Raw genomic sequence first — 27431 nt, forward strand, 5'->3', positions numbered from 1 at the left:
GTGATGGGAAACACAATGCAAATAAGCACTGCAGATTGTTTATTTATTTTTTATATCATTCAATGTCGTGTACAATAGATACATCACAAATACAGCACAGTTTTGCTAAAATCACATAAAATATTCATGGTTGCAACTCACAAAACATTACTTTATAGAAGCTGCTGGCCTCTTGGTTTTATACAGAAACAAGCACACACACACACACACAAACCAGTCTTCTCTGTTTCACAGACATACACTCCCATTCACACAGTGTTGTTTTTTTAAGCATGGCTCTGGAGCAGTGGTGAACAATCTACTGTAGATAAGAGGTAAAACATCTTGGTACAAATCAGTCTTTTTGTCATCTATAAATATTCAACCAAATATCAGTGCAAGGTGTCCTCCATTAACCTTAAAGGACTGCCATAGATGCCACCCTTAATTTACGAATGATTTCACAAGTACCTCAAAGTCCCAGCTGTGAAGTACAATACATTTTTGGCAATTCTCAGATATTCCAACATAACAACATAGAGATGGCAAATATATAAGTGTTTTCTTCTTTTTCTTATTTGAAAATTTCTTCCATGCCAGGCCACATTCTTCCTCCTCGAAATGTCCTTAATTTACTGCATGTTAATATTACTGAATTCCCCTAAACAAACACATAGCAAACACCATGGCAAAAAGCTGACGGGAGAGAAAGAAAAACAAATATAGTTTAGCAAAGAGTTCATTGAAAATAACTGTTTAAAAAAAAAAAAACGTCTGTATTCTACATTCATTTGAATAGAATTGTGAGAAGCCCGTTTCATGGCGAAGCCATGTCTACTCTCTCCACTAGGTGGCAATCACAAGCCATAGTTTCTTGCAAAACAAATAGTCATCACATTCCAAGTGTAAAACCATCACATCATACTTTATAATTCAAAAGCAAAATCATAACCTTACTTCAATAGTCAGCACCACAATAGCAAGGGCTCCAGCCATGTAGATGTACGTCTCAAAATAGTCCACCACTGCTGAATAACAGCCCTGTTTCAAAAAAGTACGTTTTAATATGAAATAACAAAATGTTGTTTCAGTGGATATTGAATTTAGAATTTATTAGAAGCTAGCTACTGATAGTAATGTAATTCCAGATTGCTTAGAATGAATTTATATATACTAACAGAAGAGTATATGACTCAGAAACTCAAATCATTCATTTGAAGAGCTGTTTACATAGGGTCATATTACCACATTGTACTTTCTCAAAAATAACATTTACGTCCTTTTGATTTTGCTTTTCATTCTTTTTTCTACAGAATTTCTCGATGCATTTCTCGCTGCACATTCATTCCCATTCATTTACTAATTTGTACTAAACTCATTGCTGACCTTGTTACGAATTGGCATAATTCCCTTGAGACACTCCTCTTTGCTTATCATTAGATCGTTCCTCTGGCAACAGACCTCTGGCACTAGTCTGCTGGGGTTCAGCCGTCTGAAGAGGCTGTGATCATCAAAGTCTTCAGCACTGTTCACCCCGCAGCAATCAAACTAGGAAGACACCAATACCCAGTTAAACGACTTTAATGCCATCAGTGTTATATTTTGTACAGCATGTTACCGTACTGTAGTCATAATGGCGTTCCATGTGGAGGTGAAGACATCAGTGCTGTTGGTGCCTTGGTAATGTGTTTTCAGCTCCTTGGTGAAGTAATCTCTGGTGAGCTGTTGATCCACAGATAGACATTAGTAACGAGAGCAGAGGTATATTACTGGTGGCTTGATCATATCCAGCTATAATAATACTCACATGCTCCCGGAAAATGAATGCCAGAATGGCCACTGCCAACTCTGCCAGGAATATGATGAGTATGAGCATGAAGAACTGTAGGAGAAAAACAGGATATTTGCATTTAAATCAGATGTAAACAGGAGTTCACAATATTAAAGGGATACTCCACCCTAAAATGAAAATCTTGTCATTAATCACTTACCCCCATGTCGTTCCAAACCCATAAAAGCTCCTTTCGTCTTCGGAACACAATTTAAGATATTTTGGATGAAAATCTGGAGGCTTGAGACTGTCCCATAGACTGCCAAGATAAATAACAGTGTCAAGGTCCATAAAAGGTATGAAAAATCGTCGTCAGAATAGTCCATCTGACATCAGACATGCAATCTGAGTTATATGAAGCGAGGGGAATAACTTTATTCAATAATTCCTTTGTCAATCATCTTCTCTGTGTCACTCCATATCACAGTGCTGCGTGTGCTCTTCTGTGTCATCCGTGCCACAAGGATGCGATGTTTGAAAGAAAACAGCGCATCCTTGTGGCACGGATGAATTATTGAAAAAAGTAATTATTTTTGTTGTTTTCGCTTACAAAAAGTGTTCCCGTCGCTTCATATAACCCATATTGCACATCTGATTGCAGATGGAGTATTCTGATGACAACTTTTCATACCTTTTATGAAGCTTGACACTGTTATTTAATTGGCAGTCTATGGCCTCGTTTTCAATGCAGGTTTTGATGCCCAATTCTGATTTGTTGCCTATATCCGTTCTTTCAATTGTAACCCATATCCGATTCATGTGTTTACACTTGCTATACCACCCGAAACATCGCGCATGTGTTGTTGTCATTTACCGCCTCCACATGTGCTTCCTCATGAGAATACTGTGACCTGTGCTGACAAAATGAGTCACAATGAGCAATAAAAAAAAAAGACATTTTCCATTGAAAGACCTTCAAAATTATTTATGATTTGTTGGAATCAGACAAGAAACGAGTCGCACCCATTTGAAGTCAATATGTGAAGTCCTCCGTCTTTTCTTTAAAATTAATTGCTATATTTATAATCACAATACAGATTTTTATTTTATCTTTGCAATTAGAAATAAGAACATATGCAAAAAAAACAGAACAAATAGCCTAGAAAGAAACAAATAATTACCTTCATCATTTTCTATTTAAAGTAAAGCATTCTTGTATGAAAAGAAAATAATCAAACGTAAAAAATAACTTTAGTGTGTTCTTTACAAATAAACTGATTATTAAAACTACAAAAGCAGTTCAGTGGAGTGCAGTGAGTGATTCCCTCTTTTCTTTTGTTGTTAGATTAACATTATTATAACGATACAGATGTCCTATACTGTAATGCACGGATCTAATATAATGTTACACGTCAAGATGGTTTCCCCAAACAGTTCCCTAAGCATTCACTTAAGACAGAGCAGATGATGTTTGCGTGAATTCTAAAAGACTGTAATTCTGTATATGTATTTATTGGGATCGCGTGCCATCAGAAGTGCTGTTAAATGCACTAACTTCAGATGACAGTCAGGGCGAGCGGAGAGAAGGTACCTAACGTTAATCCTCTCAGAAAATGTACAAATAAAGATAACTGTAGATGTTTAATTACTACTTGGAGCATTTTTCCCATTTTTGCCTTTGGCTCAAAACCGCCAGTGCAAATTTACACTCATTTTGCCTGCACAGGTCACATACGACATCATTAAACCGCGGAGAAGTTACAAATTGTTGCAGTTTTAATGACGTATAGAACGTAATGCCTCAGATAATCCTATCTCCCTGTTTACATGACAGTCGCACTGGCACATATCTGATTTATATCTGATTTATTTCCATATATGAATGAGGCCTGAAACCAATCTCGAAATATGCATATGCTTTTTTCCTGTTTATAGAAAAGATCGGATCTGTGTCACATATGAGCAAAAAAATCTAAATTGGGTCACATTTAACTGGCAGTGTAAACAAGTCCTATGGGACAAGCCTCCAGGTTTCATCCAAAATATCTCAAATTGTGTTCCGAAGATGAATGGAGCTTTTACGGGTTAGGAACAACATGGGGGTAAGCGATTAATGAAAACATTTTCATTTTGGGGTGGAATAACCCTTTAATATAATTCTGGCTGATACTAATAAGCAAATTATTATTTTCATGTAATAGCCTATTTTAAAATGTATATTTATCGAGCGCAGCGTCAGTTCAGTCAGGCCACGTAGGCAAGGCTGTGAACAGCTGATGCGGTCAGCTGTCAAATCGCTCCAATCACCACATCTCTCCTATTAGACACGGGACATATATATACGTGCCACTACTGCTTGGTAAGTATGCTCAACGACTCGCAACCCTCCCTCCCTCCCCATTATATGCATGAGCACATTACTGCGCACCTTCTGGCTGTTGTCTTGTTTGTTTCAGATCACTAAGGCTTCCAAAAATCTTAGCTGGCATGGACCTCATTGCGGTGAGACACCCATCTTCATAATCAGGCTACAGGATAGACGTACCACTGCCACATCTACATGATTATCACAGTTTGCTTTAAAGACTTTATTAAAAGTCTTAATTATTATGTATTTCTAAATTCATGGTTCCGGGGGGTTAATGTTAAAGCTCTTGTATGTTCAATTATTCTGGGAGCAAGAACCCCCATAAGGAACCATACCGCCAAAGATAAATTGTGTTAAATAAACTCAAGTAAACTTGCCAAAGTGGTTCCTGTCTGAATTCTGTTTAAATAAATTGTTAATTTATATCAGATGTGATTGAATCAGTTCTGAATCAGATGTGAAGTACTTCAGATGCCTAAATATGCAACAAATAAGCATTATTGGGTATTACACACATTGCCTTTTTTATGCTAAATAGGGATGTGCGTTATTAATATAATTCTGATGCTGATAAGACAATATTTTTTATGTAATGGCTGATATTAGAATATATATTTTTGTCTAAATAAATATAAATAAAATATATTTTTTAAATGCTACAACATTATAATGTATAATTAATATATTAATTATAAGTACATTTTATTTTAATATTTGCTAAAGAGTAGTGTCGTAGTTTTATATATATATATATATATATATATATATACACACACACACACACACACACACACACACACACACACCGGTATGCATGTATTTTAAGTGATCATTATAAGACAGCAAAAGTAATCTCAAATGTACAAAAGGGGTAAATGAGCATTTACAATAAATATCCCATATAGAGATATACTGTAATATGAATTATGTATCTAGTAATAAAAGAAAATCCCATACAAACAGTAGAAGACATTTATTTTCTCGTATGGCTCCGCAGCAGCCCAGAAATCCCAGTAGGAACAGCATCCCGCCCATGATCAAAATTGCATAGACTCCAGTAAACAGGAGAGGGTTGGCTGCCACAATCTCCCGGAAACCTGACGGATCCACCAGCACCCAGATTCCCACCCCTAGAAGGAATGAACCTCCGAGCTAAAGGAGTAGAAAACGGCTTAGTATAGATCCCAGTACAATATAAACACAAAATATGATTTATGAAATAGCCATATTGAGCCTATCAATGTGACTGATGCTCAGTTTTTAGAACAGAATATTTTCCCACAGCATTAGTGTGGTAGAGGGAAATTCATAAGGGTGCTAAAAAACAACTTTGAGGAACAAAGGAAGTGCATTGTGGTTCATGAGCAAAATGAAGGCACATTGGCTCAGAGCGTATTATTATTATTATTATTTTTATATACTGTAATGTTAACGTTTGTTCAGAGTGACATCACTGCAAATCCCCCATTAGGAAGCTTCATTTTTAAAAGTGTATACTTCTCTCGTGCCATTCAAAGGATAGAAAGCACTTACAAAAATAAAGAAGTTGAAGATGAACATGAGGTACTTGATGCAACTAAGACAGTCCCCCTCCATCCTTGTGCCTCTTGTTGAAGCTTCTCCTTGCCCCTGAGGAAGCATCGTAAGAAACAAAGAGAGGCGTTACTCCACAGGAGATGCAAACGTCACATGCTCCATTTACAGAGAAGTCCATGAGTCAGCGTTGTCAGTGGCTGGTGGGCTTTTGTATTTTTAAGCTCATTCAGTGAGATCATTTTGTGAATTTGTCACTTAAATAATACACTGGCATTGACAAAACACACATTGACAGACATATTGTGTTCAGGCACTCCAGATGAATAATGCCGCATTATGTATTTCAAAGAATGACTGGCAGCTCCTGTAATCATATGCCTGGAAATGTAACACAAAAATGTACGTAAAACAGAGTTCACAGCATTTTCTCTATAAAAACATTTCACACTGACTGCTCATGCATGTTACGTGCTGACTCGACGTACACGATGAGTTGTCTGTGAAAGGAAATATGGAGGAGGAGTACTGAAAGCAGGCAGCTTGGCTAAAAAACACCATCAGGACTGCTGGAGCACGTTTGCTCATCTTCACACCAGGAGCGATCCTCAGCCGGCTAAATAAACATGTCCTTTCGGCACTCCAGACCGCAAGCTGTGTGCCCCAGTCTTTCTCTGAAATTCATCTAAGCACTCAAGCTCTTTTCTGTTTATATGCTCCAGGTGTTTTCAAACAATGTTCCATCACCTGTGCTTCTTTAATGATGCAAATTTCCCTTTCCTCTGCGACGAGACAATACATGGTGCACAGTGTACAAAAACACTGTTAGAAGGTGCTAATACAACATAATGAGTGGTCGAATTAGATTCTGGTTGCCCAAAGTTAATGATCATTTTTAGTCTGTCCTGCATTTATACTCAGAACTCCTGCTTTTCAGCTTTGTGATGATAAAGAATATCTGTTTGATGCTTTTTCCCGCTTTTTCTTTTTAGAGTAATAAGGTTGATGGTAAGTGCTCCCTCCGTGAAAAGCTTAAATGTCCCTTGCTGACAATGCACTCTCTATAATTACAGGCCATTAGGGGAATTTAGGTTAATGATGGTACAGTTCTTCATTAGTGCACTGGGTCCAGAGCTCACCTCCCACAGGTACCTTTGACTTTGCTTCTGCCTCAAAAACCGTCCCTTGGGATCAGGTGAAGCAGCAGTGCGTATAATAACAGACAGGCTCTCATATTTGCTGGTTCGCTATGAGCGACCAGGGTCTCGGCTAGCCTTCTGCAGCTGTGGTCCCTGTAAATATAGCTCCGAACAGCTGGCAGATTTCACGGGAGCTGACGGTAGATAATTCCACCTCTCTTCTCACGGAACGGTTCTGGCATAATTCAATAATCCCCCCCAGTCTGGTTTTTCCAAAGTAATTTCCTGTGCAACACTGCGAGTCAGTCAGGTGTTATAAGTGGCGGAATGGAAGGGACCTTGGGAGCCCTGCTAAACTCGGTTAACTCACAGGTGGGTGAGCAATTTTATTTGTATGTGGGTGGTTGGCCATATCAGTCTTCTTAGATTAAGACCACCAGCCTCAGAAGGTTTGAAGGCTCAGCCCACAAGTCTCGAGGCCATTATCACAGAGCCACAGCTGTCTTTTTTTTTTTTTTTTACTGAAGTCTTTAAACATCATCACAAAAATCCAGACACTCCAACAATGGATAAAAGGAGTTGCATTACATAAATTAGTGGACCGTGTAAAATTTTTGTTTGTATCTTTGTACTCTCTAAAATTCATTTACTTTTATCAACAGTGCTGCTTTGCTTAAACATCATCTGAAAGGCTCCAGACTGCATGCAGAATAGTCAAATACTAATTTACAACAATAATTTAAAATCTAGTCAGCATTGGCACCAGTCGTTTCGATATCATTCTATGGGGTTATTCTATTTAAACACATCTTTGCAGACCAGGGTTTCCAACAAGCTCCAAAGTACATACCACAAGCCACTGTGTCTGATTTGTGAACAAATGATTTTTATGAAGTGGTTAAAAAGATTTACAAAACAACCTTAAATAATACGCAAGTTAAGGCCCAGGTTTTCCTTTTTCAATATTCTGCTCCATCTTGTGCACAGCACAGCTTTTCAAATTATACTCAACCTCGGATGAGCATGGACAGATACGTTTGACATATGCACAGTAGCACCTTGGACTCATTCTCTCTCAACACTTATTTGTAATTTTTGTCATCATAAGGTCTGTAAATCATTCACGGGTGCATTTCCCAAAAGTATAGTTAGCCAACTATGTTTGCAAGTTCAACAATTTGGTGCTTTCTGAATACATACTGAAGTCCCAATGAACATTTGCAAAGAGCATTTGCAAATTTGTGTGGTTGGAAATACAGCTCTCAAACTGTGATTCAAATTATGGATATGCTACAGAGTTCCTGCGTTTTTGGGAAACAATCATGAGGAAGTTAGTCTTTCCAACTATGGCAGTTAAGCAGAAAGTTATGTCGCTGTTTGGGAAACACCCCCCAGAACCATTTCACGATTCATTCAAAAGTATGTTTACATAGAACCGATCAGTTTAAAATCGCATTGTTCATTGTTGGCTCTGTCAAATAAAAATGAAATGAAAAATGAAATCTGATTCAAAGATGCTAGCACACATGCACACTGCAGTGATGTTTCCAGCTTACAAACATTTATGTGTATGTTTATTTGTTTTATGATCTGGTCAGTGGCAGAGACTGAATATTTACTGAAGAAGCTTTTCTAATTTTTATTTATTTTTTTGTCATCAAAGCATTAAGCCAGTTATGCTTGCTGTAGCTCTTGTGTCTTTCTGTTTCTGAATGTGGCAACTGATGCAATGCACATGTGCTGAACATTGAAATAGATGTAATGCTAATGTACACATAAACAAATATGTAAATCTGATTGCAGTGTTAAGGGTAGAACTTTCAGTTTGAAATTAAATTCAATCAGATTGCCAATAATTAGAGCATGTAAACACAATACAAGTAATTTTATGGATAAATCCAGTTTAAAATAAATGTGGATATGTTACCAGTAATTAAAGATAAATAATCACAGCCAAATGTTATTGTAGTTAATCTTTGTTCAGTAGAATATTTGATGTTTCTTTTCATAAACAAGCTTCTGTTCAGTTAAAACTCAAATATCTGCTTATCAGATTACACAGTCTTGGATTTGTTGCTCACGGGACTCAAAAATCATTCCCAAAAAAACTGTGTTTTTAATGCCGATGGGACCTTTTGAACTGTAGAAGGGAAAAACACTGCACTCTTAGAGCAGTAGATGAGAGTCAATGACCGAGGAGATAGTGGGGCAGGATTGAGCTATGATTTCTGCATCCAGCTACAGAACACAACCAATCACACACACTGCCTCTGCCTCTTACAGAATAAATCAACCTGTCACAGCTGCCTGGAGGAAGCCTAGCGTACACATGAAGTGTTTTCACACAGCTCTGGCAAAACACTGAATTCACAATGCACTCATCCATCACGAGACAGCCTCCAACTGGGTGGTACAGCTCAGAGAGAGGCAGTCAGGAGGATCTTCTTCATCCACTTCTCACATTGTGTGTAAACACTTGTTATAAGCTATTTGAGTTCGACGTGAGAACATTGCTCTTCAAGCCGTGTACATGTTTGTTTCAGCTGACCCATGAGTTCCAGCACTGGTGTAAGATCTTTCCATCTGGTTGATTTCTTCTGGTTGTGAAGTACAAATTGCTTAACAAATAATATAATTAGGCAACATGTTTCTGATTGAATAATTACCATGTACCAAAACCGCACTTGAGTTAAAACTGCACTCTATTTTGGTAAAGGATGTCACACCTACCGACTGCCTCTGCTGAAGTCTTGCTGTCTTTTGTTGGAGGTCTGTCACATTTACCAATTAAAAATGGAGGATAGGTGTCAGACTAAACGACTGCCTCTGACAATTCTTTCCGATTCCCTGTCATGAACCGCAATGCCCATTTTGGCATCAAATCAATCTGAAGCTCTGAAGTTAAATAAATATAGGAATACCGTACAACCAACAAACTACTGCCTGAATTAAGATGCAATGATAAAGTATGTTTACTGGCAGCTTCAGCGAAAACAAACAAATATGGTTACAAAATATCTCAAAATATTGACTCACTTTCATGTCGCTCTAAACCTTTATTTGATATTTGAAGTGTTTTTTGTCAGATGCATACAATCATAATTTTTCTTTACAGGGTGAATGCTGACAGATTTTTTTTACATTTTCAGTAAACTATTTCTTTAACCACAAAGCCTACTACATCATATTTGATACACAAATTTCTGAGGCCTCTGAATTATAAACTTTGCTGAAAAACCTGATTGACACAATCTCCTACAAGCTTTCTGTCATCTGATTAAAAAATTAATACTTAATCAAGTAAAAAACCTTTTAGTATATTTCTAAAATCTAGTGTAATTCTGTTAGCCTGACTACGTCAGACTTCCTACTTCTGCTCAATTTCATTTCGCTTCTGTACTCAGTCTGATACAGCGTCAGAGCTTTCTGTTTGCCACAGGTCTGGAAACAGCCGGGCCAATCAACGAACAGAGGGCGGGCTGAGAGCCGTGACGTAGATGCGTAGATTAACTTCGCATAATCTGCAAAAGTCGTTTACAGGCATGTTCACTCCGGCATTTCGCACGCATCATCATGTGTTTACAACAGGTTTACAGTGGAAGTTCAATCATAGATTTGAGTTCGATGCATGATGTCTGTGCTTCGATGCGGCTGTAAAGGCGCATAACAAACGTCATAACTAAACTTTTCTGATTGGCTTACGGGTAACCAATGAGTTTAAACTTTAGACAAGCGCCCCCTAGCGAGAGAGAAAACACTTCTCTATTATGCCAATCCAGACTCTGTCTACGAAGCAAAGTGAAGTAGCAGAGTCTGGTATTACCAGGCTATAATTCTTTAGCAAAAAAGAAATTAAGTTATACATGTAATTGTATTGCATTACAGTCTGTGTTTTGCTCCACAGTCCACACACAAAAAAAAAAAAAACCTAAACTAAAACAAGCTTAGATCATCTCGCTGCCTATCATTTTTGAGTGACAACTGATAATTCATTTTATGTAAGAAGTCTGCTATTCTGTTATAAAGATCTAATTTATTTACATTATAAACCAATATCATTTAGGTTTTGGTTTTATTTTTTTACAGTAATTTTTAAAGTTTTAATAAACATTTTAAACACTTCAGCATTTGCTAAGAAGATGTTTGACAAACATGCACTACTATTAGACTAATGTTTGCTATGACAGTTGCCAAAAGAAAAATAAGCCATCTACGTATATTGCATTGTAAAAGACAATAAACCAGACAGCATGTTTTTAACTTTTCTCATAACTGTATCAGCATGGGGCTGATTTCAGCGGAATATATTGAACTTAAAACACTTCAGCACTGAAAAGTCACTATTTTGCATGTAATAACACAAAGAGAGAGATGAGTCAAAGTTAAAGCCTGATTTCAAAGGTTCGACACTTCTTTAGACAATTCCCTTCAACAACATTTCCTGCAATACTGAAAAAACACAACACACACTTTGCAACGTAACGATCAGACTCTAACATTAATAAACCACCTTAAAAGTCTTTGTAATACATTGTCAAAACAGGATCTATGGTTAGATGTACGGCCCTCTCTGTTTCTAGTCCTTTTGACTACTAGTCCTCGATATTTTTGGCATACATTCCTGAACTGAGACTGACCTCGTAAGGATTGTATTTTACCCCTGGGAAGTTTTTCTTCTTATCCAAGCCCCTAAACAGAGGTCAAACGGCTATTTCTTTTACCTTTTATAGCATGATATTAACTACATACAAAAATATATTATTTTCCTCTTATGGTTCTCAACTGATAGGAACGAGAAAAAATGTAGTGGTGGAGGGTGGAGGAACGATCCATATTAAAGAGCAGAAGTCAATGGTTGCTGTGCGAGGTGAGCTGAATGCTAACCAGACACATAAAGTGAATTTATAGGACTGAAGCCCTTTGGAAACGGCTGTATCTGAGTTACCATCTCATGTGGCATCACAACATACATCATAAGCTCTGTATTAATGAACCGCGCTCTGGTGCACAACGAGGCAGTCTATGAATGCTACTCTGTTTCTCAAAGCTAAAGGGCATCACTTAAAGGAAATAGTTTAGAGTAAAAAAAGACCGGTTACTTTTCATGTAATAGCATGTTTTGAAGGATACAACACTAAAACATGCTAAATGCATTACTGTAATACTAAAAGAAGTTAATTTCAGAACATGCACCAGTAAACACTGCTATTATTTATGGCTTTCCCATCGCAGCCCGATGCCTTCAATCATTCACAGTCTCTGCATTCTAGAGCGTGCTGTATCTGAGGATGATGTTTCTGAAGAGAGATGCCTGTGTATCTAATTATGTCAGCACCTCAGTCTACCCAAGAGAGAAGCATACAGCAGTGCTAGCCAATCAATGCATTTAGGCTAAGAATTGATCTGTTGATTAGTTGCTGCACCAATATTCTCACCGCCTTTTCTTTTGAGATCAAGCTCATCATTTCTCAAGGTTCAATGAAAGTACACAGTAGAAACAGTGATTCTTCAATCACTATTAATCACCTGTATTTGGACTGTTAATCGCCTGTTATGTACTTCAAGTTGACATGTAACAGAAGTAGTGACAGTTTTTCTGTCATATTTTGACATAAAGTGATTAAAGTGAAATGGATTATTAGAAAACAAAAAAGATGGAAACTTGGTTAACTCCATCAGCTAGAAGAGTCAGATCTGAATGCGAGTTTGCAGTCAATTTTAAGAAAGAGTTAGGATTTATGCGGACTGAATGATTCTAGATAAGTCACCTGTCATTTCACCAAAATATATAGTTATAACATTGATTGAAAGTTATCAGAAAATAAAAATTGGGTGGAATGAGTCTTTCAAAATAAAATGCATTCGGAAAACAGTTGCAGTGAATTTACACTTAATGCTGACTTTAACTATGTAAACTTTAGAAATTTTATGATTAAATGTCTTCATAATCCTTCATACATTTGATGTGTGAGAGGTTTCATCCACCATGTTCCCATTGGTATTCAGGAGCTGTTATTCTGAGCCTCACAAAATGCTATGACCTTCAAATGATGTGTTTTGACTCAGATGTAAGGTCAGACAGACAAAACTGAACTTTTTAAGAGAGTGCAAACACTGACCCTAAAATACTTCATAGATCTGTGTATTGGTCAGTCCTTTTAGCAGACGTTCACAGCATTAGGCTGTAAGTGCTGGATATTTCAGGACAAAGCATATCAAATCTAACACCTAAACAAAAAATATTTAGACTGGAAATAATCAATAAATGCCAGAGTATCAGCTAACTAATAGGAATTATAAAAAGTGGGAATTATGAAATATAAAATACACGCAAAAGGGACATTAGAGAAGTTAATATCAGTTCATCAATAAAAATATATTACTAAATGAACAAATATTAGTACAAAAACAAATATTCATATTTCTAAATTAGACTCTTAATGGTGGTTGTCCACTAAAAATCTACATTAGACTAGAGTTAATTAGTGCCAGAAAAACAACAGCCAATAAAGTCATTACAAAGTACATTTGGAAAAGAGGACTACATCTTCTTGTAATTTAGGTACATTAATCTTTCCAGTTTGTCCAAAAATCCTCACTATGACAACGGAGAGAATAACAATCCTGAAAACCAGCAAAAAGGAGAGTACATGATCATTAACATTCTCTATGTGTTAGCATAATGTTCCCATTTCTAATTATTCTAAAAGGAAAGTTAGGCAGTTAGCGTCGGAGAGCAACTGAGTGCTATCTGCAAACTGATAGACACTGAGCTGTGCTGTTCTTCTCTGTCTCTAGAGGATACCGGTCACAATCTGAGAGCAAGACAACTCCCAAAAGGCATCTCGTACTTTAAGGACATCCTGAGAATGATACAAACATGTACGTGAGATTGGGTGGGTGACTGGTTCCCTGAAAACAATGGAATTTCAGGTTTTTATTGGCAAATGTTTGCATTTTAATAAACTTTGAGATTGCCAGACACCCTTTTGGACACGTAACCTCAAAAATACAAGCTTTCAGCAACAAAAAGCATGAACATGATGAAAAACCTCACCATTAGCTATACTGAATGTCTGTTAACACCCTGTTGAGATAAGGTTTGACAGACTCATGGAGCCAGAAGCAAAAAACAGATCAATCCTGGAGGGAGAAGTATTGATAAAAAAAAAAAGAAAAGAAAAAAACCAGCAGGAAACCTTCTCGCACAAATACTTTACTCTTGAACCATCTGCTCTAAATACCAACAATAACATGAATGAACTAATGCAGAACAGTGTTAACACACTTCACACTGATCCTCTGTTCCCAGAAAGTTCAGTATACTGCTGTTCAGGCTCCTTCACATTTCTGCACTTACAAAGGAAGGAAAGGGAAAGCACTGCTAGACAAAACAAGCGTTAACAATGGGAAAAGGACATTTCATGGCATACAAATCCAGAGATTAAATTTACCCTTGTTCTTCTTGTACATTCTCAGAGCGGCTGAATGTAGTAAAAAGCCACATTTTACTCAGCATGAGAACAAGTTATTTGTTCAGTGTGGGAATGTCTGAATTTGCTGATAGTGGAACCCTAGCAGCCTCCATTCAAAATGTCTTTTCGGATTGCTCCGAACAAGACACTTACCTCACTTTCAAATGAAACGTCGTCTGTTTTCTCTCGGCTGTAATTTTTTTTAAGACTTCAGGCTGAAGGCAACTGCCACTTCTTTGCATATAATGTCTATAACAAAACCTTCTGCTCCTAAAACATATTAACCCTGTAAAGCCTGAGTCATAAAACAATAATCTGTTTAAAAAAAAAATGGTAAATAAAAGTTATTGAAAAATTAGATACAATTTTTATAGCTCATTTATTCGGAACATATGGAGCTTATGGTGGTGGAAAAAACAGCTCAACTCAAACCGAGTTGCATGTAGAATTTTGATTATGTTGATAATTTAGTGGCCAGAAATTTATGCAGCAGCCCTCATCATGTAGTCAAAATATACAATTAAAATGTTATAATGAGCAATAAGGTTGTCCAACTGCCAGATGAGTTTCAATCCTTCTCCTCCAGCAACCTGTTACTCGTATAAAATGATTGCACTTAGGAAACAACAACGATCCAATCAATTCCCAATAGACCAAATCAAGTCCAGCCCTGCATTTTGTTCTTGTTCGAAAAGCCCTTTCACTTGGATATACTTCACAATAAGCAAGAAATTATGATCAGAATTTTCTATTTCATGCCAACTTTAAATGATTAGGAGGAGCATTTACCATTATACTGTCAATATGGCTTGACAAGCATTAGAGACAAACTATTGATTCTTCCAAGAAACTGTTAAAGGAGAAGTGTACTAAATCATTCACTGTGAAGCCAAGATCAAAATAAAAGTCAATGCATGATGAGGGTTTTATAAAAAACATGATTCTTTAGATGGAAGGTTGTTGATACACAAACAGGCAGCATTCCCAAGTTTATATGTGAGGTTAAATTTAAGAATCAACTTAATGTTCATTTGCATGCTGACCTTAGTGTCAAGAGCCAACAGATTTTGATGGCATGATTAAAAATGATCAAAATTCACCATACCATATGTACCTGTAAATGTCTCTCCCTTCCGGCTGATGGTAAGCAGGATGCTTTTCAGAAATCTGCTTCAGTCTTCTTCTCTGAGACTGTGGATAAATGTGCAGAAAATGAAGAAATCATTATTTCACGTTACTTAGAAATGTCATAAAAATACTTTTACTGAGGCCTCATACTCAGCTCTCTTTAAAGCTTGCAATCTTCTTGCTATTAGTATTCATGCATGCTTTTGGTGCTTCAAGTGTGAACAGATAGATGTCTGCTCAGGTCCCTTCTGAAACAAACAAGGGCATCCAACTAAGACAAAAGCCTCATGCTTATAATCTGACCAGTGACCTTGAGACCACTGGTGGCTATTATAAACACTGTCTTCACTCAAAAAAAGAAGAATTTCTCCAGAGGCCCTCACAAGCAGTTTATTCAATTTAACCTTCAAGCTCGAGGATGCTTCACATGCACAATTCTTCAGAGAACCAGAATATTATTAACACACTGATTATCAACAAGGAGGCCACACAGCTAAAACAATACAAGGCACTTGTGTCCAGAGTACTTAATGCACTGTGTAGAAAATTCTTTGTCAACCTGTACCCTCTGAGCTCAGAGCATCAAGAGCAGATTAGCCATGGTGGGGAGTTCGTATAGGACACACCGCTAAGGGACTGAAACGTTCATCTGTTTCCATGGAAACAAACAGAGAGGAAAATGGAGTACCAATAAAATGTCACAGGAAACTGTCTGAGGTGCACAGAGCCAACCAGATCACATCAAAGTGTTACAATGTAATGCTCAGTCAGGAGAACCAGAATGAGGAGGCAAAGGCAAAGCTGAAGTTGATCAGACAGGCAGATTTCTGTTTATGCTCTGGAAAAGTAAAAAAAAAAAAAAAAAAAGTAAAATAAAAAAATAATTTATACAAAATAAGTGTTGCTAAAATATCACCCTATACACCCTATATATAGTCCAAATCAGAAACCTATATATATTTACGACCTGACATACATTCTGTAAAAAAAAAAAAAAAGATGTCATACATTAAAAAAAAAAACTAAATTCAAAAATGCATTTTCCTGAAGAGGTTGGATATTTTTTTTTTCTTTACAAAATTTCAAAACCACACATTTTCCTGAATATTAATTCGGCTTCCGCATCCATATTGATCTTTGCCTGTAGTAACTTTCCAGCTGTTGCGCAGCGGAGTTACATCCTCCAGGAGCCGTTCAATTCTGAGGGCTCCACAGCCTGCAATGCTTCACAAACTGTGAGAAATGATGATTGAGAAAGAGCGGCACATTAACTTTACCATGGCTGGAACACAGTTGAGATAAACAAACCAGCACTCATTACCAAGACTTGTTTCCAGCTGTCATAAGGGCTTCAATGGTAATTCAAACTATAATAAAAGTGAATCTGTCTGTTTTGATTCAGTTCAATGAGGCAGAAAACATGTCAGCAGTTCAGCTGAGGAACATTTGTTTTTCTGTTGTAGGACACATTCGCCCAAGCATATAATATATATACAGTACATATGTATTTAAAACACATTCGATTAATAAAATCATATTATCATGTTTAAAAAATATATATTATGAAAAGCATACATACAGGAATCATTGATGTCACTTAATTTAACTGAATGTATTATAGTGGCTTGTAAAAAAAGAACGTAGCTTATTTAAAAGAGATTTGCATTGTGCTGACGTATTCTATCCTTTTAACAGAAAAGCAGTAAATATATTTTCCAAAATATGAGTACCTAATATTAGTGTGATATTCCTTTTTTTTATATATATATATATATATATATATATATATATATATATATATATATATATATATATATATATATATAGGTGCTGTTTAGATTGCTTGTGGAATATATGATATGACAGATTCAGTCTATGGCATAGAACAATGTGACAAAATAGAGTGAACTGTTAATGCACTGCATGGACATTTTAGACTGTAAATATCAACTAGACAGAAGAAAGGCAAATCACTCTTGTGCAATAGAAAGAAACAGTGTTCATTTAATATTATTTAGGCATTATTTGTTAATATTTAAGTTAGCATTTATTTTTAAATATCTTCAGATTTATTCTTAATTTTAATTTAAGCTTTAGTATTTATATGTGCTTTTGTCACATTTATTATCTCTATAGCTTTCAGTTTTAGTAATTAGTTTTAGTAATTTTATCTTGAACCTATTTCAGCTAGTTACCAAAACAATATTTATAATTTTGTAATATTTCTAGCAATATTTCTAATTTTCATTTGCTTATTATATATATATATATATATATACAAAGTTGCATGTGTTTTTTCAGTAGTTTATATAGATATTTTATATAGCCTACCCATCAAGAGTAATCATTATGAAATTATGTGCACTGAGAATTAAATTGTGTGCATTGCATGCCTTTCAGTGTCATTTGATGGAGCCATCTGAACACTTTTCTGCGAGGCTGTTTGCACTTTAAAATAAGCCAAATATCTCACAATTTAAGAAAAGCTTTCCAAAGGTTTTGCAGGGAGTCCTAGGGTCAAGTCAACTGTATTAAAAAAATAAAATAAATGAAAACCACAATTTTGCCATACATCTTGTAAGGATTCCCTTCCCGTCAGTCCCTCTGAGCATTACGTGGTACAATGCAGATCATTCTTTGAAAAAGCTCCATTCCTGCTGTTTCAGATGACAGGTATCAGAGAAATCCTTAGCCATGAAAGTGGAGCACTGAAGGCCATAGTCTATACCCCAAGGACACAATTATGTGCAGTATATCTTCAAAGTACATGGCAAAAACACTGAGTAGCCTGGCTTCTCTCGTGGTCTCTGGAGTCCGTTCCAGTATGGCAGGGGCAAAGGGAATCAGTCATGACCCATATCCATCCACTTACCGAGCACAAAGCTATTCAGCTACTATACAGTATACACAACTGAAGCTGACCGTTTGAGAAACACTCATGGCAGGACACAGAATTGGGCCATGGAACATTTGAAGGACCAGTTCACTCTTTTTATGTTATAATTTTTGGTGAAGGCATACCTTTTGATCTTTTTCTTCAAAACAACCTAGAGTGCATGGCTTATATACTATTTATAACTTTGTAGCGCCACCTGTGAGGACACAAAATACGCAGTTCTTCTCTTCATCCCCTACAATGCACTTTACATTCACTAAATGTAGCACATTTACCATTAATGGTCCACTGATCTCCACTATTCACTCAACAGCATGTTGAACAAACAACACACATGCAGCTAGCATCACGATTAGGTATATTAGTCTCTCGGACGTTCAATAACAATGACTGGCTCAACAATTCCTTCAGCGTGAAGTCACTGGGTAATGCAGTAGTTCAGTGTGGGTGGTGTGCTAGCATAAAAGACACTTAGAGACATCAGGGATTGACTAGACATACAAAGCACCAAGACTTTTCCCTTATGGGGCGGTCGACTTATGAGCCAGCTGTTGAAATCAATTTATGTAAATATACAAAGATTTCAAGGGAAAAATGTTTCAACATCTTGTGACTGGCCCAAAGTGCAGTTACACTCCAAACCTACTAGGGCAACACATGTAATTACACTACACTAAATTACACAATGTGGAGTCACAATATGGCCATAAAAACCAAATGGCTGTGTTTTTTAGTTTGATTTAATTAGCAGCGTTTTCCATTGTTTTGTCAATTGTTTCTTATTTCATCTGATAAAAACCCAACATTTATTCTGTAATTTAATTAAATGAACATTGTTTAATTTAATAAAATTGCCTATTGTTATGATGTAAACTGCAGAAATGCAGTTTATGGTATGTATTATGTGCAAAATAAATACAGTTTTTAAATATTTAATATTTCAAATATAAATGTTGCATTATAAATTAAATGACACTTGGCAGGCCGTCATTAAATTAGAAAGGATGACAGAAAAACAAATGCACAAACTCTTAACTGGCCAGAATAAAACTCACACATTCATTCCTCAACATTTCATTGTCCTGTAAGAAACTTCTTACTTTCATATCCCATTTCTAGTTATAATGACATTACAATTACTGTTTTCATAAAATATCAATCGATAATGTCCAGGTATCACAGACCTTTTCAGCCCAGGCATTTCTCACATTTTTCTGCACTGACTTCAGAAGAAAACCATTCAGCTGAATAAATCCAAGCATTGTAAAATATGCGAAATGGACAGTAAGACCACATTCTTACTGAGTATTCTCATTCAGTATTATCAAATGAAAAAAAAAAATTCAGAATCAAACAAAAACTTTCTAGACATCTGATCATATTATAAACAGCACTTAAATACCTATAATCACCTGTTTGCTTATCACAACTACCACATTTTTCACGTCCTTTATATGCATTCAACCTCCTAGGCTCTTTGGGACAAAACAGCAGACAATGGTGCAGCAAACTCTAAAAGTGCAGGATTACTTTTCTACACTGATACTGTGGATATTTACATGCATATTGCGCTTATATCATGAGGGGATACATATAAATGCTCAGAGGTCGCAAAACTGCACTGAATTTGAATTATTATTTTTTTTTTTATCCTGTCATTCACAGACTTTTCATTTTCTACTTGGCTGATTCAAACAAGAAAGACAGAACTAGCAACCATGAGACACCTGGAAAGTCAAAGAGCCAATACCTAAAGGGGAAAAAGTGTAACTCTCTGACTTATTTACTGCATGGCCAGATTTTTTACTGATGTTTCATTGTCTGAGAGGTTCAAACTTTCTGAGGGAGTGATTTATTACTGCACTGGTCGAAAACAACAACTCTGACTTCAGTTCGCACAGCCTCACATCAAACAGCATCCACCCAATAAATGGCCTCTGGGAGAGAGTTCATGCCACCTCATGAATGCAAATTCAAAACATTAGATTGGGTACGTAACTGAAGGCTGCAGTACCATAAAAATCAATAATCATCATCGCAGTGAATGTACAGCTATGACTGAAATTGTACCTCCGCTATTTCTTGTCTAATATTGGTTGGTCTGCAAGTGTGTTCGGGCCAAGTTGAATTTGTAAGGTGAACACATCCCTCACAACAATCAAGCCATCTGGGCCTAATGATCATGATTACAAAGAGTCTCTCTTTACCAACACAAAGCTCAGCGTCTATTAGAGCACAGTAGGACATGGTGAACAGCAGTAAAACAGCATGTCTAATGAATTTTGGAGAGCAGTTCCTCATCCCTAATTCTCTTCTTTCTGCTTTAATTTCTAGCATATGGAGTTTGGATGTGCTATTTTTTTATTAGAACTTCACTTTACTCCACAAGTAGTGTCAGATTGGAATTAAAAATGATTTTGTTTCATTGGAGAGCTAAACAAGACATATGCATATTGGGAAAAATGCTGTAAGATAGTGCAGCTAGACGAGAGAGAGAGAGAGAGAGAAAGAGAGAGAGAGAGAGAGAGAGAGAGAGAGAGAGAGAGAGAGAAAGAGAGACTGTGTGGATGAAATATTGTTGTGGGATAATGTGAGTCCTGCCATTTTCAAATTTACAAGGTACAGTGCATAAAAATGGACAATTATGGAGGCAGAGTAAATTACTGCGCCAGGGCAGAGGTTCGTGAAGAGACTGATGACAGATGAAGGCAAAAGTTCTGTATGCATCAAAAATATTTTTTTACAGAAACACACAACCAAAATAAAGTTTTCATTCAGCTGAAACCAAACCCAGAAATAAGGTTTTAGAAATTACATTTGGGGAATTTGACTCTTTATGCTGTTGTTCATGGTGTTTAACATATTAGACATATTGGTACTCAAGCATAATTTTCAGTTATGGTTATTTGTGCCAAAATAAAGACATATATAAATACAGACATACAACAATTAATCCTTCACATAAATAATGTACCTATACACATTTTAATATTGGTGCAGTTTATAATGTGGCCAAAGCATTGAGATCTGAATCAAAATACCCATCATACAATCTTATTTTCAGAACAATTAAAAAACAACAAAAATAAATATATGGCACAGTTACAAACAGCAGTCAAATTACTGATGCCTTAAGAAGCCTAGGGGTTGATGATGAAAAACAGACTGCATTTTTGAAACATGCAATGGGTTAACAAATTTGATTTCCACAGAAAAATGCAAGAGCTTTGTAGTTTACAGTTACTGAGATTAACACCAGATCAGCTGAACTCCAACACAGTTCTATAACAAGAGAGCACACAAAGAGAGAAGGGTTCTGGCTTGTGTTCTCATGCTCAACATAGAGCATCCTCCACCTGCTAACAGTCCCAGTACATTAACCTTCATGTTAATGGAAAAAGCCTGGTCTTAATGTCCCTAGTGGTTTAAAAGTTAACTTGACTTTCAATACAATGTAAACAACAGTCTAAACATTTAAGCAACCAAATAATATGAAAACAAACATGAGTCTCTATTATAGTTGTCTAGGTAACCAGAGAGACCAGATACGGCCCAGTCAAAGCGCTGGCAGGAAAACTAAAGATGTCCAATTATTAAACTCCATCCGGTCCTGTTGAGACTGAATGCAAGACAAAGCAACATTAATAGCCATTAGCACAACAGTACAAAACCCCCAAACACCCTCCAGTTATGAATTTCCACACACGACCAGGCTGGAACACCTGCATCCCATAAAAATCTGTTTGGTGACAATCTTTGCATCTTTAGTTTGCTTGGCTCGTAGGCTCACAAGTGTGACTCCAAGTTAATTACTTTCAAACTTTAGGAGATGTACACTGATGTACAAAACTCATTTCACTTGGAAATTAATTTTGTGCATAGCAAAAAAGGTCCGTCAAAGAAAACAATTAGGGAGGGACACTACTGATAGCACACACTAAATATCCTGTTGTATCAAAGCGGTTTTGACAGAAGGCTTTCTGGCCCCACCTGGCCATTGTTCAATGCTGCAGACATTGACAAGGAAGCCTGCAACCATAACAATGACTTCAGAATGTGGAGTTAATGGTAATTTTAGCAGATTTGAGGATAGATGGATGATGCTAGATGCTGTTTTCTATTCTATAGATTCTGTAATAATATAAAATGTATGAATGTATGCAAAATACACTTACTGTACATAATGCATATAGCTCTGGAACCAAAGTAACACCTGAATGTAGTCAAACCCTCCCCTGATCAGTTCCCCCGCTAAGCCTTCGGAGAAAGCAGCAAGGCTTTGACTGCAGCTGAAAAACAGGAACAGATGGGACTTCTGCGTGTCCCTGGACATTTCACTGTGACTCCCCACAAATACGCTACACATATATGCAGCGTGGAATGACAGAACTGCCTCATTGTGAAATGAAATTTTGGTTCCTATCTTTTCCTTCCTAATTAGCCAATCCGCTGCATGTTGCAGGACCTTGACTCGCATCAGAAAGTAAAAATGAACACGGACACCTGTGAGCTTTATCCACATTCTCAACCACATATAGACGCTTCAAAAGCTTTTCAGATGAGCCCAGGAGAGGCTTCAGTGCATGGCCCCAGCCTTTACAAACTGAAATCTGGGGATTTCCTGGGTCACCATTGATCATGGCCGGGGAAGAAACATCATAAATGCTCACAGGTGGAGCTCTGGACAAAGAAACTCTTTATTGTTGGAGACTTTGTCTGGTGGGTAGTGCACATGCTATGACATGTTGCATAGTGCATAGTGTTTGTACAATTGAGAATGCTTTCTAAATTCCAATTAAATTCCTGAATTTGAATTGAAGTAGCAAACACAATGCAGAATTGCTATTCGAGTCTGAATCTAAGGAGTGCTATTCCAGTTAACTGAAATGTAACTACAATAAGCACAGGTTCGAAATTTAGAATTATGGACTAAGTCTTGTTTGAAATTTTAAACATTATTTGAGTGTGGTTTATTTGAAATGCCATCTATAGGAATTTGTTCATAATTTTCATTTACACTTCTTTATATGTAACAAATTTACTGACCAAGGAAAAGTTCCATTGTTGTATAGCAATTCAACTCTTAAATACTGAATTTCCCCAAACTTAACGTGGTGGAGCCTGTTTGAATTTCAACTGCTCCCCCAACAATGAAAATCGTCATCTACTCACCCTTATTTTATACCAGATCTTCATGACTTGAATAACTTTCTTTTGTGAAACACAATATAAGACTTAACTTTCACTGTATGGAATAATGCAATAAAGTGATGCAGATGATGATTGAAACTCTCATTGTACATGTCACCCTTCTTTAAAGTCATTCAAGTAAATGAAAGATTGTCCCACTGTGGCAAAAAAAAAGAAAAAAAGTATATATATATATATATATATATATATATATATATATATATATATATATATATATATATATATATATATATATATATATATATATATATATATATATATATATATATATATATATATATATATATATTAACATAACCCAACACATAAAAAGACTTTTAACCAACAAGTTGTTGAGAGAGAGACAAACCAAGTGGGCCAATGTGGGAAATTTCATTTCTTCATTTAGGACATTAAAAGTGGGAGATACAATTCTGCAGATATTTTTAAATGAAATTAACCAATATTTGTATTTATCATGTGTCATATGTTAAAATTAACAAACCCTATGAGTGTAGCTCAGTAAAGCTATGTTTTTCATTAGACATTAACCATAATTATACAATGTAAATGAAAATCTGAATAAGAACATGAATGAACATAAGTAGACAGTATTATATTCTGTACTGTAACTGGTACCACAGGTGGACTGATAAACTCAAGTCACTCAGGTGCTACACCTACTGTATGGTGCTGTTCTGCTCTTGCTCACCCCCTTCCAACCCCAAAGTCTGACAAAATCCAACAGCTTTTGACACTGACAGATTCTATAATGGACTTAAACTGTCTGAGCCTGTTTTAAAGAGCCATTGTTTCTGATGGAGATAAGTGAACTTTGTTTTATGCTGTAATCAGCAAATACACAGTGAGAAAAGTCTATGTGCTGGCACGTCAGCCCTTCCACACCCTTCTTTATCTCCACCTAGTAAATGCATTTAATCAGTTTAATCACTGAAGGGGAATCAGGTCTTGACCGAGCTTCTCTTCTCCTCTCTTTCAGACACTTTTCTAATCCCGCTGCCTCCAAATCAGCCCCTCACCTGCCAATCAGATCCTCCCCGGCGCGATCGCTTCTTTTAAGTGGCTTTGCCTGTCTTAACTAAAGCCAGAGGATGAATAGCAATAGATATCAGAGGATGACGGCTCTGGCTGCTTTAAAAGGGATTTCTTCTGACATCTATCTTAAGTTTAAATGGCCAGTCGATTTCTGGAAGCAGGGATTTGTGTCAGAAGTGTTCTGAATGACAACATACTGCAGGGGTATTAGGAGTAGTAAAGAACATGTGTCAGAAATGGTGTAGGATGGCTTGAGCAAAAGTGGGACATCAGGTAAAGAATGGCCAATAATCATTGATTATCATTTAAACAGAATTATGAAAATGTTATTTTTCATAATTGCCAAATTATTATTATTTTTTTAATGATCATTGAATGATGCATTAAAAAAGTACTACTTTAGCTTAAAAATTTTTAGAACATGGGACAGAAGCTTTCAGTCTAAACGCCTCTTAAAATTGTTCTGATGAATTCTGATCATTGTCATACAACAGTTTTAAAGCCTCAATATTAAACACAACCCCATGGCAATTCTTAACTATTTTATGCTTTGGCTAATTGGTTAATTCATCTGAATTTGTGCCATTGTATTGATAAATAATCATACTATCTGCATGCTCATGACCCAGTGAAGTTATGTTTGGGCTTAGGCGCTGGCCTTCATGCTTACTTTTTTCCTAAAAATCATACAAAAATTCATACAAAATCGCCACCTTGTGAAATAGCTATGCTTTTCTGTGAGAAGGGGTTGGACTTTTTCATAATAGTCTAACTCTAGCTGTACTATACAGATATAAAACTTCCAGTGGTAGCTTGCTTTAAATAGTGTCTAGTCCAAGTTAGATATTTATGGTTAGTAGCTGGCCCAAGATGATCTGGTTGACTATCTCTGGTGGGAAACTGACCAGGAAAATCTTGATCAAACTGGTTAGATCAGGGTGGCCCAGGGTGTTCATAAAAAAATAAACTTTATCTGATTATTTTCAGTTTTGTCATATTTTTGTAGTTCTTAAATTGCAGCAAACCAACCTGCCCCCACTACTGTTTTTGATTATGATCACTTTACCTGAAAAGGAAAGTACAACTGGTAATGGGAATAGTAGGCTATAAGAGGGAAAATGAGAAATATGGCTGGCTTGAATTCAAACGCACATCATAATCCCAGGGAGCATGTGTGAGGTTTGGCAGCTGCTAAATTGGATTACACAAGTTAACCAAAGCAAAAGTGAAAACCCTTGGCTCCCTTATTGCTAATCATTTCAGCCACAAACACAGACTTCCTTCCAACAAACAAAATAGTCTTCCATCTTCAAAACACATTAAAAATAACTTGGGTTAGCCTACACCCAGAAATCACGTGACATCTCCCACCTTGTTCTATGCAAATGAATAGCAGTTATATTTACCTGATGATCAAACCTGTAATCAATACTACTTAATTCATCTCCCAGAAATTGTAGTCCATAGACATATGAGGCTATGTAAAATGCTCATATGATTATATTTTTGTCATCAATTTAATCTAAACCAAAAGTTAATAGTGATTTCTTCTTCTTTTATGCAATTACAGTCGAATTTAACAGGTCTCAATACAAGGTAGCCAAAACAACCTTGGAAAAAAAAACCTGTTGTTGTTTATCGAATGTGATATGTCATCGTAAAACATATTCATGTCCGCTAAGAAACTTTCAGATCCTCAGAAATACACACGCGTCTCAACAGTTATCTGCTGCTTTCAGCTCACAGTGATGTTGTCTGTGGTATAAAACACCTACCGTGCTTTGTGATTTCGTCGCGTTTAAGTACAGGCGAACTTAACGAAAACTCCGTTATCCAAGAGGATGAAAACGTCCTTAGGATTCCTTCAACTGCTGTGTGAAGCTTTGGCTCCGTTTATTCATTCCTCTCGACAGCACTGAATCATTCAGCGGCACTGACTCCACTCAACACTGCTGCTCTGCTCGCTCTGCGATTCTGGGCGGCTACTAGACCTTCACGCCTCCTGTCATTAATTCTTCATATTCCAAATAATGATGACTAATTATCCTGTAAATCAGACAAAATCACGGGCCTGGTGATTTTATACACCTACTACATCCTTTTATATACCATGTTATATAACTTTACACATCTGAAAATCCAATGATTTAAACCGTGCTGCCGGCAGCTATATTTGATCTAAAACCTAAATCAAGTCATTCAGTCTCTAGTAAGACCAAACCCTCTCTGACCAGCAGGTGTCTTGAGGCTAAAGGCTTATTTATATATGCTTTGTGAAAAACTCAGCATATGGGTAGGCTATAGTCTTTTCCTCATAGGAAACATTCACTACTGAGCCTGCTGTTGATTTGATTTTTATTAACTACTGATAGACATATATGAGTCACATATGACATGAACATCAAACAGAGAAGTGAGATTCAGTGCAGATAATAATAAAGTCCACAAATGATGGGATCAAATTTTCTCTCCCAGATAAAGAATGAACATAGGCTACTGCTCTGTACTTTTCTTTCCATAGTTTCTTTGTTAGGCCCAAATATAAAATATGAGATAATAGTACACATATTAGAGAGTCATTAGTCAACAAAGTTTCAGATAATATATTTTTTAACATCCTTGCAGCCAGCAAGTAGCATTTTAAATCTTAAAAATATGTACCAAGCCAATATGCATCAATGCATTGTAATTACAAAATTAAACGGATTATCAACAAAATATTCATACATTTCTAACTGAAGTACAATGTTTAAACTGTTTTCATTCCTGTATTTTTATTCAAAGCAACTTGCACTGTTTTCAAATGTACTTTATAATTCCTTGGGAACTGAACCCATGACCTTGGTGTTGCTGCACAGAGGTGGAAAGTAACGAATTACATTTACTCACGTTACTA

General features: G+C 36.4%; 1 protein-coding gene across 3 annotated transcripts; it reads right to left on the reverse strand.

Moving 5' to 3' along the window:
- tspan18a (tetraspanin 18a) lies at positions 1-26691 on the reverse strand. Of its 3 annotated transcripts, none has more exons than XM_026267034.1 (9): positions 26311-26691; positions 15371-15456; positions 5652-5747; positions 5076-5270; positions 1787-1861; positions 1603-1701; positions 1366-1527; positions 937-1020; positions 1-675 (listed from the first exon to the last, which is right to left on the reverse strand). In XM_026267034.1, exons 2-9 carry the CDS (start codon positions 15371-15373, stop codon positions 628-630), a joined length of 762 nt encoding a protein of 253 aa, XP_026122819.1. In that variant the 5' UTR covers positions 15374-15456; positions 26311-26691; the 3' UTR covers positions 1-627. The 3 variants fall into 3 exon arrangements, with proteins under 3 accessions (XP_026122819.1, XP_026122821.1, XP_026122820.1); XM_026267036.1 differs by having other exon boundaries at positions 15380-15456; positions 26311-26689; XM_026267035.1 differs by lacking the exon at positions 26311-26691 and adding an exon at positions 22465-22483.
- Positions 26692-27431: the final 740 nt, after the last annotated feature.

Source organism: Carassius auratus, chromosome 7 (genome assembly GCF_003368295.1).
Source record: "Carassius auratus strain Wakin chromosome 7, ASM336829v1, whole genome shotgun sequence".
Lineage (NCBI taxonomy): Eukaryota > Metazoa > Chordata > Actinopteri > Cypriniformes > Cyprinidae > Carassius > Carassius auratus.

Excerpts from the sequence above, each read along its gene's own strand:
- tspan18a (XM_026267034.1), bottom strand. Across the intron at positions 5,271-5,651 it reads TCTTCAACTTCTTTATTTTT|CTCGGAGGTTCATTCCTTCT; the intron begins GTAAGTGCTTTC and ends CTACTCCTTTAG. Across the intron at positions 1,021-1,365 it reads TTATGCCAATTCGTAACAAG|GGCTGTTATTCAGCAGTGGT; the intron begins GTCAGCAATGAG and ends TTTTTGAAACAG.